Raw genomic sequence first — 14,831 nt, 5'->3', positions numbered from 1 at the left:
AAGACAGGGCGAGGTACACGTGCGGTGATTGGTGAAGAACCAATATAGGGAAGTTAGTGGAGACAGGGTGACACTAGATCAGCCTAGGAGGTCTCCACTCCCCACTTTCCCTAGTGTCTGGGCTCCCTTTCCCTCTTCCCTTTGTGTTGCACTAAGTCTTTCCCACACCTTGCGTGACACTAGTTGTTGGGCTTTCCCCCTTTTCCCATCTTTGTACACTTGGTCCTCCCCTTACCTAGTGTGACATCATTGTGGGAGCAGGGTCAGCTGTGGCATTGCATTTTGTGATAGGTGAATCCTGAGTTATCAGCTGTGTATAGAGCTGTTACCTGTTAGTGTAATCCTGTCTCTGATGATAAGGAAACTGATGAAAACACTTCCTGGAAGTGTCAGACTAAAAAAGCCCCAGTGGTGAGTGCTAAAATTGCAAGATTACTATTTTTTTTTTTAATAAAGATTGTATTATGACAAAAAAAAATGCAAACATTTAAAAATAAAAAAAATAGTAATACAAAAATTTGATTTAAACAATAGGTTATTTTCTGACGATGGCTTTCCAATTGAGTTGAAATTAGATCCTTGTATCATTATATGTAATGCTCATTGAACTGAGCAGTGGATACTGTGCAATGTTTTCCACTAATGTAGTATAGAGGACAGATCTGGGGGCGATGACTCCTAGGATATTGAAAAAAAATGTAAAGAATGATCAATAACTCTTCTCACCAAGAAAATCAACCTGAATGGTCAGCTTTAGTTTTGAGAAGGTCTTTATTTGGTGTAATATATGAACAACTTTCCATGTAAATATTCTTCTACTAAATTAGAAGAGATTTCCAATCAACCTAATCATTGGGTAAGGTGGCAAAATGAGCCAATAGTCCAGCGCTGGATCTCTTAATAGCTACCTAGCTTAACTAATAGTGGCTTCAGGTCTGGGAAGGGTTAACTTTCTAAAATATACAGATCTGAGATGTGGATGGTTTTATGCAAGTCAATTAAGTTATCTAATGTCTCCTATATAACACAGACGCCTACTTGTCCAAAGCTGAGATCTACAAGCAGAAAAAAGACTATACCATGTCTATTGTGAATTACACACAAGCTCTTAAATGCCGACTTACTGACGATGACATATATTACCGACGAGCGCAGATGTATGAGGCTCAGGATGAACTCATAATAGCCATGGATGACTATGCACAGGTATTTATGCTCACTAAAAGCTAAATTCTAGCTAGCTGTGTTTCATTGAATGGTAATGTGAGGGGTTACTTAGGCAGTGTTCTTCCAGTAAAGAGTAACAGTCGATGATATACAAGTCACTTCACCCTGTTTTAAAAGGGTATTCTCAAGTTCTTAAATTGCTTTAATTAAGCATGAAAATAAGAAAGTTTGCAATTTACTTGCTTTTTCTATCTGCTGTCATTCTTCTGGAGTGAGAGATTTTATCTTTCATAGTGTACAGCTGGTTTCCATGGAGCTCAGCCACCAATGTCTGCCCAGACCATGCCTGAGTGTGCACAGTACCCAAATTCCTGGAGAGGGTTGAACACTTAACATCCTAGTAAGCTCTCTCCAGTCAGTTGATTTTTAGGCAGCAGTTATCTGCTCACCTACCTCCCTCTCAGTTTCTGAAGAGATGCAGTTATAAATCATAGAATCATAGAATCATAGAATGGTAGAGTTGGAAGGGACCTCCTGGGTCATCTGGTCCAACCCCCTGCTCAAAGCAGGATTCACTAGATCATCTCAGACAGATGTCTGTCCAGCCTCTGTTTGAAGACATCCATTGAAGGGGAACTCACCACCTCTCGTGGCAGCCTGTTCCACTCATTAATCACCCTAACTGTCAAAAAGTTTTTTCTAATATCTAATCTGTGTCTCCTGCCATTTAGTTTCATCCCATTGCTTCTAGTCTTTCCTTGTGCAAATGAGAATAAAGATGATCCTTCTACAATGTGACAGCCCTTGACATATTTGTAGACAGCTATTAAGTCTCCTCTCAGTCTTCTTTTTTGCAAGCTAAACATTCCCAAATCCTTCAACCGTTCCTCATAGGACATGGTTTGCAGACCAGTCACCATTCTGGTCGCTCTTCTCTGAACTTGCTCCAGCCCACCACTTTCAGAGCAGGTCTCCTAATCATGGCTCTTTGCTCTTGCTGCCCAGAGCAGTGTGCTTGTTCAATTGCCTTATTCTATGTGTAAATATAGTGATAACGGTGTAGACTCCAGAACAAACCACTGAAGGCTGAATGTGCTACAGCAGAACTTGTGCTGAGCTTTATAGTTCTACTAATGCTATTCACTTGAACTGTCACTCAAAGTGGAGAGCCCGCCCTGCCAGAAAGTGAAAGAGTTTGGAAAGCTGTGTGCTGCTAAAGAGACAACTTGAGAGTACCCCTTTAAGGCCCTTATAAAGGGGCTAGATTCCTAATAGCGAGGGAACAGAACATGCATTTGATCCATACCTTATGTATTAGTTTATTACTTTTTTTATGTTTGGCCTACATACTAAATACCTCATACCGATACTATGTATATGTCATATTTATCTCTGTTATTGATACATAACCCCTGCTTTTCTTTCTACCTTCAAAGTGCTTCCACCATAACCCTGGCCGTACGGATGCTCTCATGAGGCACGGATTGCACTATTTCAAGAACAGTAACTGGAACGTCTCTGTGCAGGATTTCACTGCCATCATCAAACAGGACGTTGACAACACAGAGGCCAGGTCTGCTACAATCACACTGTTACCTTCACCATTATATAGTTAGAACATAGAACAAATTGCTCCATGTTGGGTTAGTCTTTATGTATAAAAGAAATATAGTAGCAGTCAGGAAGCATTAATAAATAGTGTATCCCAATAAATTTGGGCATAAATTCAGGCATACCTTTTCAGCCTTATCATTGGTCTAAACATTTGCCTTCCACTATCTATATTTTATAAATAGACATCTAACATAGAAACATTATTTCCAATCATTTTTGATGGTGCTGCTCCATTTTTTGAGTCAGATTATGCCATCTTGCATGTCCTACAGTGAGTCTCATACACTTTGATTATCATATGGTTGCCCCATAGCTATTAACTGGTAACACGTGGTAAAATACATAAAAGAGAGGAAATACAGGGGGTACGGAAAGTATTCAGACCCCTTTAAATTTTTCACTCTTTGTTTCATTGCCGCAATTTAGTAAATTCTAAAAAGTTCATTTTTTTCTCATTAAAGTACACTCTGCACCCCATCTTGACTGAAAAAAACAGAAATGTAGAAATTTTCGCAAATTTATTAATAAAGAAAAACTGAAATATCACATGGTCATAAGTATTCAGACCCTTTGCTCAGTATTGAGTAGAAGCACCCTAGTACAGACATGAGTTTTTTTGGGAATGATGCAACAAGTTTTTCACACCTGGATTTGGGGATCCTCTGCCATTCTTCCTTGCAGATCCTCTCCAGTTCCGTCAGGTTGGATGGTGAACGTTGGTGGACAGCCATTTTCAGGTCTCTTCAGAGATGCTCAATTGAGTTTAGGACAAGGCTCAGGCTGGGCCAGTCAAGAATGGTCACAGAGTTGTTCTGAAGCCACTCCTTTGTTATTTTAGCTGTGTGCTTAGGGTCATTGTCTTGTTGGAATGTGAACCTTCGGCCAAGTCTGAGGTCCAGAGCACTCTGGAAGAGGTTTTCATCCAGGATATCTCTGTACTTGGCCGCATTCATGTTTCCTTCAATTGCAACCTGTCGTCCTGTCCCTGCAGCTGATAAACACCCCCATAGCATGATGCTGCCACCACCATGTTTCACTGTTGGGATTGTATTGGGCAGGTGATGAGCAGTGCCTGGTTTTCTCCACACATACCACTTAGAATTATCACCAAAAAGTTCTATCTTCGTCTCATCGGACCAGAGAATCTTATTTCTCATAGTCTGGGAGTCATTCATGTGTTTTTGAGCAAAATCTATGCGGGCTTTCATATGTCTAGCACTGAGGAGAGGCTTCTGTCGGCCACTCTGCCATAAAGGCCCGACTGGTGGAGGGCTGCAGTGATAGTTGACTTTGTGGAACTTTCTCCCATCTCCCTACTGCATCTCTGGAGCTCAGTCACAGTGATCTTGGGGTTCTTCTTTACCTCTCTCACCAAGACTCTTCTCCCACGATTGCTCAGTTTGGCTGGATGGCCTAGTCTAGGAAGACTTCTGGTGGTCCCAAACTTCTTCCATTTAAGGATTATGGAGGCCACTGTGCTCTTAGGAACCTTGAGTAATGCAGAAATGATTTTGTAACCTTGGCCAGATCTGTGCCTTGCCACAATTCTGTCTCTGAGCTCCTTGGGCAGTTCCTTTGAGCTCATGATTCTCATTTGGTCTGACATGCACTGTGAGCTGTGAGGTCTTATATAGACAGGTGTGTGCCTTTCCAAAACAAGTCCGATCAGTTTAATTAAACACAGCTGGACTCCAATGAAGGAGTAGAACCATCTCAAGGAGGATCACAAGGAAATGGACAGCATGTGACTTAAACATGAGTGTCTGAGCAAAGGGTCTGAATACTTATGACCATGTGTTATTTCAGTTTTTCTTTTTTAATAAATTTGCTAAAATTTCTACATTTCTGGTTTTTTTTCAGACATGATGGGGTGCAGAGTGTACTTTAATGAGAAAACAAAATGAACTTTTTAGAATTTACCAAATGGCTGCAATGAAACAAAGAGTGAAAAATGTAAAGGGGTCTGAATACTTTCCGTACCCACTGTATATGGCAAAAGTCAAAATAGGCCCCCCATTCCGGTGCTGCTACCTAACACCGGTGGCCTGATGTTTGATCTCTTTCTCATGACATTCACAGGAGTTCTGCTAATTTCCTACACCTTTATTTGCAAAGAAAGCAGGTCTTCTGGAGAAGGGAAGTCCTGTACAGCCTCCCATCACCCAGTAGCAATGGGGTTAGCGATAGAGTTGATGCGAATCAGTTCGCAGGACCCGGTCCATCGACCACATCGGTAATCTGTGACCACTTGACTGGAGCTTCTTGAGCCGCCTCTTACCTGAGAGCATCTGCAAGTCTTATTTTGATTAGCTGGCCTAGCTTGACGTTATGTGCAATAATGACCAGGCGCCAGGCCCGCTAGTCAAAAGCAGAGCTGTGGAGGCCGTCAGATAAGGGGCAGTTCTCAGGGATCCAGTCTAGTGGTCATTAGTAATGAGCGTAAGTGCTCGTTACTCGAGTTTGCCTAGAGTGCTCGAGTATGCGCGAGTTTCGCGGGTGCTCAAGTGACATGTTCAAGTCCTTGCGCCCGCTTGTTTCGCGGCTGTTAGACAGCCACAAAACATGCGAGGATTACCCGTGTATGTCAGGCAATCCCTGCATGTTTTGTGGCTGTCTATGCTTGCGCCCATGCGGGTGTGGCGACTCGGACATGTCACTCGAGCACCAGAGACACTTAGTGCATACCCAAGCACCCTAGGCAAACTTGAGTAACGAGCACTTGCTCTCATCACTAGTGGTCACAGATCATGGCCGATGGGCCGGGTCCTGCGAACCGATTTGCAACCATCTCTAGTTAGGAGCCACTAGTGTGAGAATATCTTTCCCCAAGAACCCTATAGCAACAGAGTAGTCTGCCTCTTTGCGAATACCTTCTGGATAATAAGGAATCTGTATGAATAAGTAACCTGATTACTTGTTGTCTAACAGAATGTACCGGGGAAGAGCTTACACTAAACTTGCCCGCTACAGTGAAGCGGCAGAAGATTTTTCAGCTGTCATTCATTTGGATCCTAGAAACTGGATGGCTTTTTATTATCGAGGATCCCTGCTGCGTAAATGCTATCCAAAACATGCACTCCAAGACTTTAGCATCTCCGGTAAGGTGACAGATTTTTTAAACGTTGCCCTTATTTTAAAGCACTACTCCAGCTTTTTTTTTTATTGCCGGTCTGGAGTGGTGCTACTAACACAGGACCCCTGCACCTAATATTATACTTACCAGCCACCGTCTCCAGCTCTTTGCGGTGCCCTTCCGGTCCTGCGGCACCATCTTGTGAACGCAACTTTTGGCTGACCGGACGTTTGAGGTAACGGTCATGAGCTCTCGAAGCAAGTCTATGAGACCCAGAATGTGGTTCTCATAGACTTGCATTGAAAAGTGACCTCCGGGTCTCCCAGTAAACACTGGAGTGATCCGTCAGGTCTCACCCAGCAAACACTGGAGCGATCCGGCAGGTCTCACCCAGCAAACACTGGAGCGATCCGGCAGGTCTCACCCAGCAAACACTGGAGCGATCCCGCAGGTCTCACCCAGCAAACACTGGAGCGATCCCGCAGGTCTCACCCAGCAAACACTGGAGAGATCCGGCAGGTCTCACCCAGCAAACACTTGAGCGATCCGGCAGGTCTCACCCAGCAAACACTGGAGCGATCCCGCAGGTCTCACCCAGCAAACACTGGAGCGATCCCGCAGGTCTCACCCAGCAAACACTGGAGCGATCCGGCAGGTCTCACCCAGCAAACACTGGAGCGATCCGGCAGATCTCACCCAGCAAACACTGGAGCGATCCGGCAGGTCTCACCCAGCAAACACTGGAGCGATCCGGCAGGTCTCAAACTGCTCGAGACCGACTGGAGTATAAGAGTAGGGACCTTACATTAGCACCACTGCAATAAAAAAAAAGCTGGAATGATGCTTGAATATATTTTTACAACACCATACATCATTTCATGCTATATATAAGTGCATCCATCAAATATTTCTCTTACATTGTGCATTTGATATAATGGCAAGGTGAATAGAGTGCATGTGGTAACTTTTATCTGTTAGGTCTCTAGTCATTAGAGACTTTCACCACTGTCCACCTTGTTTCCATACATCTCCTCTGCCTCCAACCTTGGTTTCTACCCTAGAATAATGGCATTGATTTTTAGTTTTTGCGTACAAATAATATTTTGAGTGTATACAGAATATATTGGTGTGTAATTCCATTCCATTCACTATGTCATAGTGCTTCTTCATGATGGATTTGAGAACCTCAGTGCTTTTCTTCATCGTGGAGTTCTCTACACAGATCTGGGCCTGTGGTCGGAGGCGGCATTTGATTTTGAGCATGTCCTTGCCTTAGATAAGTATGTTTCAAGTGTAACTATAAGACTAACATACTCTAAAAACTTCCAACTTTGCATTTTTGTTGCGTTTTCTACATTTATTCAGCGAGTAAACTGCCATAAAAGGTGGGCATACCCATTGCTTAATATGCCAAGCTCATACTAGTAACCCAATTTAGATTATTTAATTTACAGTATTTTATTGTATATTTCTACAGAGCTGTGCCCGTGGCACATATGAACCTGGGTCTGATTTGCCTACTTCACCGAAGCCAATATTCTCAAGCAGTGCGCTACTTCTCTGCTGCCATAAAAGTCGACCCCCTCTGTACTCGAGCATATTTCTGCAGGGCTCAGGCCCACAGACAGGTATAGAAATGTTAGAAGATGCAATACTTCTAATTACCTTCTGAACTTTGCATTTATTCTCTGCCCACTTCTCACAGATGAAAGATTTGCATAGCGCCTTGAAGGATATAACACGTGCCATTCATCTGCACCCAGACGTTCCTGAGCCCTATATAATCAGGCGAGTAGTTTCTAAATAATTTGAGCAGTTTTCACTTTCTGGAGCTTTTTCTTGTTTCCTTTCAAAGTTGTTCAAAATTCTATTTAAAAGGTTCATAAACCCTAATGACTTCCCAGTCTGTCTTTACAGCGGTTATTAAGAGGCTTTAATCTGGAGCGCCATAAAGAATGATAATGACTGATGATATAGTTGCCCATTATGATATTTTCATGCAATATCATACTATATTTCTCTTGCATTGTTGCTGGATAAAAAAAATGGAAATACCAGTAGGTTAAAGTTATGAGAAAAACATAAAAATTGACAGTAGGTGAAATTAGAATACTTTTCTAAAACATATAGTCATAGCTGAAAGTGTTGGCACCTTTGAAATTGTTCCAGAGAATGAAGCATTACTCCCAGAAAATTATTGCAAGTACACGTGTTTATTTCCTTTGTATGTATCGGAACAACACAAAAAAAAACAGAAAAAAAGGAAAATTGGAAATAATTTCACACAAAATCCCCAAAATGGGCCGGACGGAATTGTTGGCTCATTTCCAAAATTGTGGGTAAACAACTTTCTTTCCAGCATGTGATGCACATTCAAACTCAATTGTGGCAAGTAACAGTTGTGAGCAATAGGAAAATCACACCTGAAACCAGATAAAAAGGGGAGAAGTTGACTCAATCTTTGCATTGTGTGTCTGAGTGTGCCACACTGGGCATGGAGAAAAGAAAGAGGAGACGAGAACTGTCTGAGAACCAAAATTGTTGAACAATATTAACAATCTCAAGGTTGCAAGGTAATCTCCAGAGATCTTGATGTTCTTTTGTCCACAGTGCCCACACTTTCAACCATGACTGTATGTCATTAGAAAATCCAATCATTTTCTTCAGTATTAGAGAGATGCAGGGTTTCCTTTCATTTTACCAAAGTGAGTGCAAAATGTACTGAGATTGTCTACCCTGGGCCATACCAACTGTGCGGGGGAAGCTGATTCTATACATCACTTGAATGGCAAAGTGGAGCCTTGGCAGGATTGGGTTGGTATTACTGTTTTTCCGCTTGCTGGTCCATATAATGAATTCACCTTTTTTCTCATAAAATCACCAGAAGAGAATTACAGATGTGTCACCAATCCATCCCAATGAGCAGTGAGTCTATGAAAAGTAAATCTGTCAAAAATATAACTCCCCTTCCATCAGTAACCTGAACTTCACTACATACAGAACATTATTTTTTATCAGCCAAGTATTAAGATCTCTCTGTGTATTTTACAGCAAATATACAGGAGGTTACACCTGCTTCTAAAGTGATCATCAGTAGGAAGAGGACATAGTTTCTTGTAAGGGACTAATTTGCAAAAGACCCCATCAACTACGTGTAAGAGGTTGATCTGAGTCTCTCACGGCACAATGTTTCCCAGCAGATAGCCACCGCACTCTAAGGAAAAAGGATTTACCTCAATTACTGTTTCTATCCTCCTGCTGTTCTATAATACACAGGAATCTATCTTACATCCCTACTAACATACCGACATCCAGTAGTGACAGCGGAACATGTCACACAGCTGTCAAAATAACGAGACAGCAAAATACCTGACTTCAGTATCTCCTTTTTTTGGCCATGTTCACACAATCAGTATTTGGTCAGTATTTTCCATCAGTATTTGTAAGCCAAAACCAGGAGTGGAACAGTCAGAGGAAAAGTATAATAGAAACACGTCACCACTTCTGTATTCATCACCCACTCCTGGTTTTGGCTTACAAATACTGATGGAAAATACTGACCAAACACTGAATGTGTGACTGTGGCCTTAAAGCTATTATCACTAAATTAGATTGTATTTTTTTTAGTTTTCCTCATTGTATACACACTCCTAAACATTGAAATTGCATCACAAAGAAAGAAGGAAAAGTGGTGGAATTATGGAGATAAGAGACTGGATAGACATGTTTTACGTTATGCAAATGATGAAAAAATGGAAACAAATCTTTCGAAACATCTCGATTTATTCTGTATTGAGTATGAGCGCCACGCTTAAATATTCCCACACCTACACGTCTTGGATGCTCTCAATGAGGATATTAGCCCCTTCATGACCGGACTATTTTCTTTTTCCTCCTCTGATTCCATGAGCCATCATTTTTTTTTATTTTTCTGTCGAAATAGCCATTTGAGGGCTTGATTTTTGCAGGACGAGTTGTACTTTTGAATGACACCATTCATTTTATCATGCGATGTACTGGAAGGCAGCAAAAAAATTCCAAGTGCATCGAAATTACAAAATAATTGATATTTGGGTTTTTTATTTACTATGATCACTAAACAGAAAAAAATGACCTGGCAATATGATTCTTCAGGTCAGTACGATTATGGAGATACCAAACATGTATAGTTTTTTTTATTTAAAGTGGCAAAAAGTGTTTTTCAAATTTGTATAAACAAAAAATTTATTTGCCTGTGTCTCCATTTTCCGAGACTCGGAACGTTTTCAATTTTTGGTCGATGGGGCTTTGTGAGGTCTTATTTTTTGAACGCTGAGATGATGTTTTTAGTGATACCATTTTGGGGTAGATACGATGTTTTGATTGCCACTGCATTTTTTTGCAGTGTTGCTGCTTCTGAAAAAAATGTTATTCTGATATTTTTTCATTACGCTGTTTACCGTTCAGGTTAATTTAGTTTTATATTTTGATAGATTGGACTTTTACAGACTTAATGATACCAAGTATGTGTATTTTTTATTTTATTGGGACAAAAGGGGAGTGATTTGAATTTTTATATATTTTTTTCCAAAACTTTTTTCTTTGTTTTCACTGTACTTGTTGGTCCCCTTAGGGAACTTGAACCTGCGATCATCTGATTGCTTGTGCTATACACAGCAACACCACTGCTGTATATATATATATAAAAAAAAAATCACTGCTTCCTATGAACAACAGTCAAAAGTTGACATTCACAGAAGTACCCTCATGACAGGCACGGGGTCTTCAGCTGACCCCTCATGCCATAACAATTAGTCGACGCCCCACTATCATGTCACAGAGACGCCGATGGGCGCATAGCATGGTGCACCCCTGCTAGCGCAAAGTAAATGATACAGTGTTATTTAACAGGTTAAGAGCCACGGGTGGAGCTCTACTCCATGCGCGGCTGTTAGAGACAGATGATGGCTGAATATCACAGCCATCATCTGATGGGAATAATGCAGGCTCAGTTCCTGAGCCAGAATCAAAGGCATGGGGCTGGCATATGACGAAACTGTACATCCACCATATGTCTTTAAAAGATTAATAATTGTCTGAGGATTGTTCTGCCATCCTGAATACACTTGGGCACACATCATAAAGCCTGTGGCTGGGCTTCGAAGGAGATTGTGACTTCTACTATATGCAGCGATGCTGTGGCATTGCTGAATAAAGCACAAGCGATTGGATGTTAGCATCTTCCAAGTCCCCTAAGGGGGCTAACAATAACAATGAAAAGTAAAAAAAAAAGTTTTTAAAAAATATGAAAAAAATAAAAAAAATAAATAAAAGTTCAACCCCCTTCCTTTTCCCCATTAAAAATAAAGATATAAAAAAATATACATATTTGGTATCACCGGGTTCAGGAAAGTCCGATCTATCAAAATCTAACAACAACCCAATCGATAAACACTGTAAATTAAGAAAAGTAAAGAACGCCAAAATTAGGTTTTTTTTGGTCTCCAGAATTCTACAAAAAATGCTGTAACAAGCGATCAAAGAGTCACATCTATCCCAAAATGGTATTGATAAAAACTTTGTCTCGACCCTTAAAAAATAAGCCATCACACAGCCCCAATCAACTGAAAAATAAAAATTTTACGAGTCTCGGAAAATGGCAACACAACATCCACATTTTTTATTTTTTTTGCAAATTTCGGATTTTGTTTTCACCACTAAAATAATAAAAAAACTGGACATATTGGGTATCAGCGTATTGATGACGAGAATCATATTGCATGGTCACTTTTACCACAAAATGACAAAAACAATTCCCAAAAAACAATGTCAGAATTGCTTTTTTTTCACAATTTCACCGCACTTGGAATTTTTTCCTGTTTTCCAGTACACTATGGGGTAAAATGAATGGTATTATTCAAAAGTACAACTCGTCCCGCAAAAAAAAAAAAAAAAGCTCATGTTTCTGTGGACAGAAAAATAAAAGAGTTATGGCTCTGGGAAGAAGGGGAGGAAAAAAAAAAAACAGAAATTGGCCCTGTCGTGAAGTTTTAAAGGGGTTCACAATCCTCATATTTACCACTTGTAAAATAAGAACACTTAGGCCACGGCTCCACTATCAGTATTTGGTCAGTATTCGGTCAGTATTTTTTCTCAGGAGTGGGAGCCAAAACCAGGTGAGGAACAATCAGAGAAAAGGTATAATAGAAACAAGTCACCAATTCTGCATTTCTCACCCACTCCTGAGAAAAAATACTGACGGAACACTGACTGAATACTGATAGTGGGGCCGTGGCCTTTTAGTCACCTCTGATGTTGGCACTCACTCTTCCTAGTCATGTTAGAAAATAATACTCATCTGCTATGAAGAATCCATGAGAGAGATAGATACATGTCTTTGTTGGCAGAACTTTACATCTGAGCTTAATTTCTAATATTTTATTATTTTTTTGCAAGCAGACTGTTATTTGAATATATGAGGATAAAGTGAAAAGTTTTTCCTGTAGTTTTATCAAAAAGCCACTAGGTGGTGACAAAAAACCATACTTACCACATACAAGTGCTTCTCACAAAATTAGAATATCATCAAAAAGGTAATTTATTTCACTTTTTCAATTCAAAAAGTTAAACTCATATACAGTTAGGTCCATATATATTTGGACAGAGACAACATTTTTCTAATTTAGGTTCTAGACATTACCACAATGAATTTTAAACAAAACAATTCAGATGCAGTTGAAGTTCAGACTTTCAGCTTTCATTTGAGGGTATCCACATTAAAATTGGATGAAGGGTTTAGGAGTTTCAGCTCCTTAACATGTGCCACCTTGTTTTTAAAGGGACCAAAAGTAATTGGACAGATTAAATAATTGTAAATAAAATGTTCATTTCTAGTACTTGGCTGAAAACCCTTTGTTGGCAACGACTGCCTGAAGTCTTCAACTCATGGACATCACCAGACGCTGTGTTTCCTCCTTTTTGATGCTCTGCCAGGCCTTCACTGCGGTGGTTTTCAGTTGCTGTTTGTTTGTGGGCCTTTCTGTCTGAAGTTTAGTCTTTAAGAAGTGAAGTGCATGCTCAATTGGGTTGAGATCCGGTGACTGACTTGGCCATTCAAGAATATTCCACTTCTTTGCTTTAATAAACTCCTGGGTTGCTTTGGCTTTATGTTTTGGGTCATTGTCCATCTGTAGTATGAAACGATGACCAATCAGTTTGGCTGCATTTGTTACATAGTTACATAGTTACATAGTTAGTAAAGCCGAATAAAGACTTGCGTCCATCAAGTTCGACCTGTTAGTTCTGTAATTGCTAAAGTTGATCCAGAGGAGGGCAAAAACCCCAAATGATTTAGCCAATCTTCACCTGAGGAAAAATTCCCTCCCGACTCTGAAACCAGCAGTCAGAATAAATCCCTGTATCAACCTACTATTTTATTCTATTTTTAAGTATATGCAGAAATCTGCCTGGTATCTAGAAAAGCATCCAGTCCCCGCTTGAACTGGTGTAGTGAATCCGACATTACCGTCTCCTCACTCAGTGAATTCCATATTCTCACTGCTCTTACCGTAAAGAACCCCTTCCTATGCTGGTGCTGAAACCTTTTCTCTTCCAGTCTTAGTGAATGCCCTCTTGTTACCGTAATATCCCTCCTTTTGAACAAATCCCGGGCAAGGTCTCTATACTGTCCCCTAACATATTTGTACACATTTATTATGTCCCCCCTCAACCTTCTCTTTTCCAGGCTGAATAGTCCTAGTTTTGCCAACCTCTCTGGGTATTGCAGTCCCTCCATTCCCCTTATTAATTTTGCTGCCCTCCTTTGTACCTTTTCAAGCTCATTTATATCCTTTCTATATATTGGGGCCCATAACTGAGCACAGTATTCCAAGTGTGGTCTGACCAGTGCTTTGTACAGTGGAAGAACAATGTTCTCATCCTTTGCAGCTATACCTCTTCTGATACATCCCATTACCCTGTTTGCCCTTACAGCAGCGGCCTGACTTTGGGCACTCCAATTTAGTTTGCTATCAATCAAGATGCCCAAGTCCTTCTCCATCTCTGAATTCCCCAATGATTTCCCATTTAGTGAGTACTGGTGACTTCCATTTTCCTTCCCATATGTATGACCTTACATTTCACCTCGTTAAACCTCATTTGCCATTTAATGCTCCACCTACCCAGCTTATCCAAATCCCTCTGTAGGTCTTCACTATCCTCTTTTGTATTAATTGTTTTACATAACTTTGTGTCATCTGCAAATATTGATATTTTACTATTTATCCTGTTGACTATGTCGTTAATAAAGATATTAAATAACATTGGGCCTAGTACAGACCCCTGTGGTACCCCACTAGTGACGCTTACCCAATCTGAGTATATTCCATTTATAACCACCCTCTGCCTTCTATCCTTTAGCCAGTTAGCTACCCACTTGCAGACATTTTCGCCCAGCCCCATCATTCTCATTTTGTATACCAACCTATTATGTGGCACGCTATCGAACGCTTTTGAGAAGTCGAGATACACGACATCCACTGGTTCCCCCTGATCTACTCGAGAGCTAACCTCCTCGTAGAAGTCAATCAGGTTTGTTTGGCAGGAGCGATTCCTCATGAATCCATGTTGGTTCGGGGTTAATAGATTATTAGCATCAAGATGCTCCATGATTGCCTCATTAATAAAGCCTTCAAAAATTTTGCCCACAACGGACGTCAGACTCACCGGCCGATAGTTTCCGGTGTTACTTTTCGCTCCCTTTTTGAATATTGGCACTACATTCGCCTGTCGCCAATCAAGTGGTACAGACCCAGTCTCAACAGAGTCCTTAAATATAAGATATAACGGTCTGTCTATCACATTACTTAGTTCCCTTAGTACCCGTGGGTGTATGCCATCAGGTCCTGGTGATTTGTTTATTTTAATGTTACTGAGGCGTTTCTGTACCCCAGCTTGGGTTAGATTTGTCATACTTAGTGGAGGATTAAGCTTGTCACTT

The 14,831-nt window shown here is 40.7% G+C and overlaps 1 protein-coding gene across 5 annotated transcripts in view; it reads left to right on the top strand.

The window, feature by feature from the left end:
• Window positions 1–14,831, top strand: part of TTC6 (tetratricopeptide repeat domain 6) — a 196,986-nt gene that overhangs the window by 39,287 nt on the left and 142,868 nt on the right. For all 5 annotated transcript variants that reach the window (XM_073638931.1, XM_073638932.1, XM_073638933.1 and 2 more), the window contains exons 14-19: window positions 1,031–1,206; window positions 2,604–2,740; window positions 5,710–5,879; window positions 7,014–7,134; window positions 7,332–7,482; window positions 7,560–7,642. In XM_073638931.1, the coding sequence (XP_073495032.1) occupies window positions 1,031–1,206; window positions 2,604–2,740; window positions 5,710–5,879; window positions 7,014–7,134; window positions 7,332–7,482; window positions 7,560–7,642 (838 nt within the window). The remainder of the gene's footprint in view (window positions 1–1,030; window positions 1,207–2,603; window positions 2,741–5,709; window positions 5,880–7,013; window positions 7,135–7,331; window positions 7,483–7,559; window positions 7,643–14,831) is intronic.

This window comes from Phyllobates terribilis, unplaced genomic scaffold (assembly GCF_046119375.1).
Source record: "Phyllobates terribilis strain yellow unplaced genomic scaffold, ASM4611937v1 Scaffold_7__3_contigs__length_470593459, whole genome shotgun sequence".
NCBI classification, from domain to species: domain Eukaryota; kingdom Metazoa; phylum Chordata; class Amphibia; order Anura; family Dendrobatidae; genus Phyllobates; species Phyllobates terribilis.
Note: the sequence above shows the minus strand (reverse complement) of the source record. Positions and strands in the feature narration are given on the sequence as shown.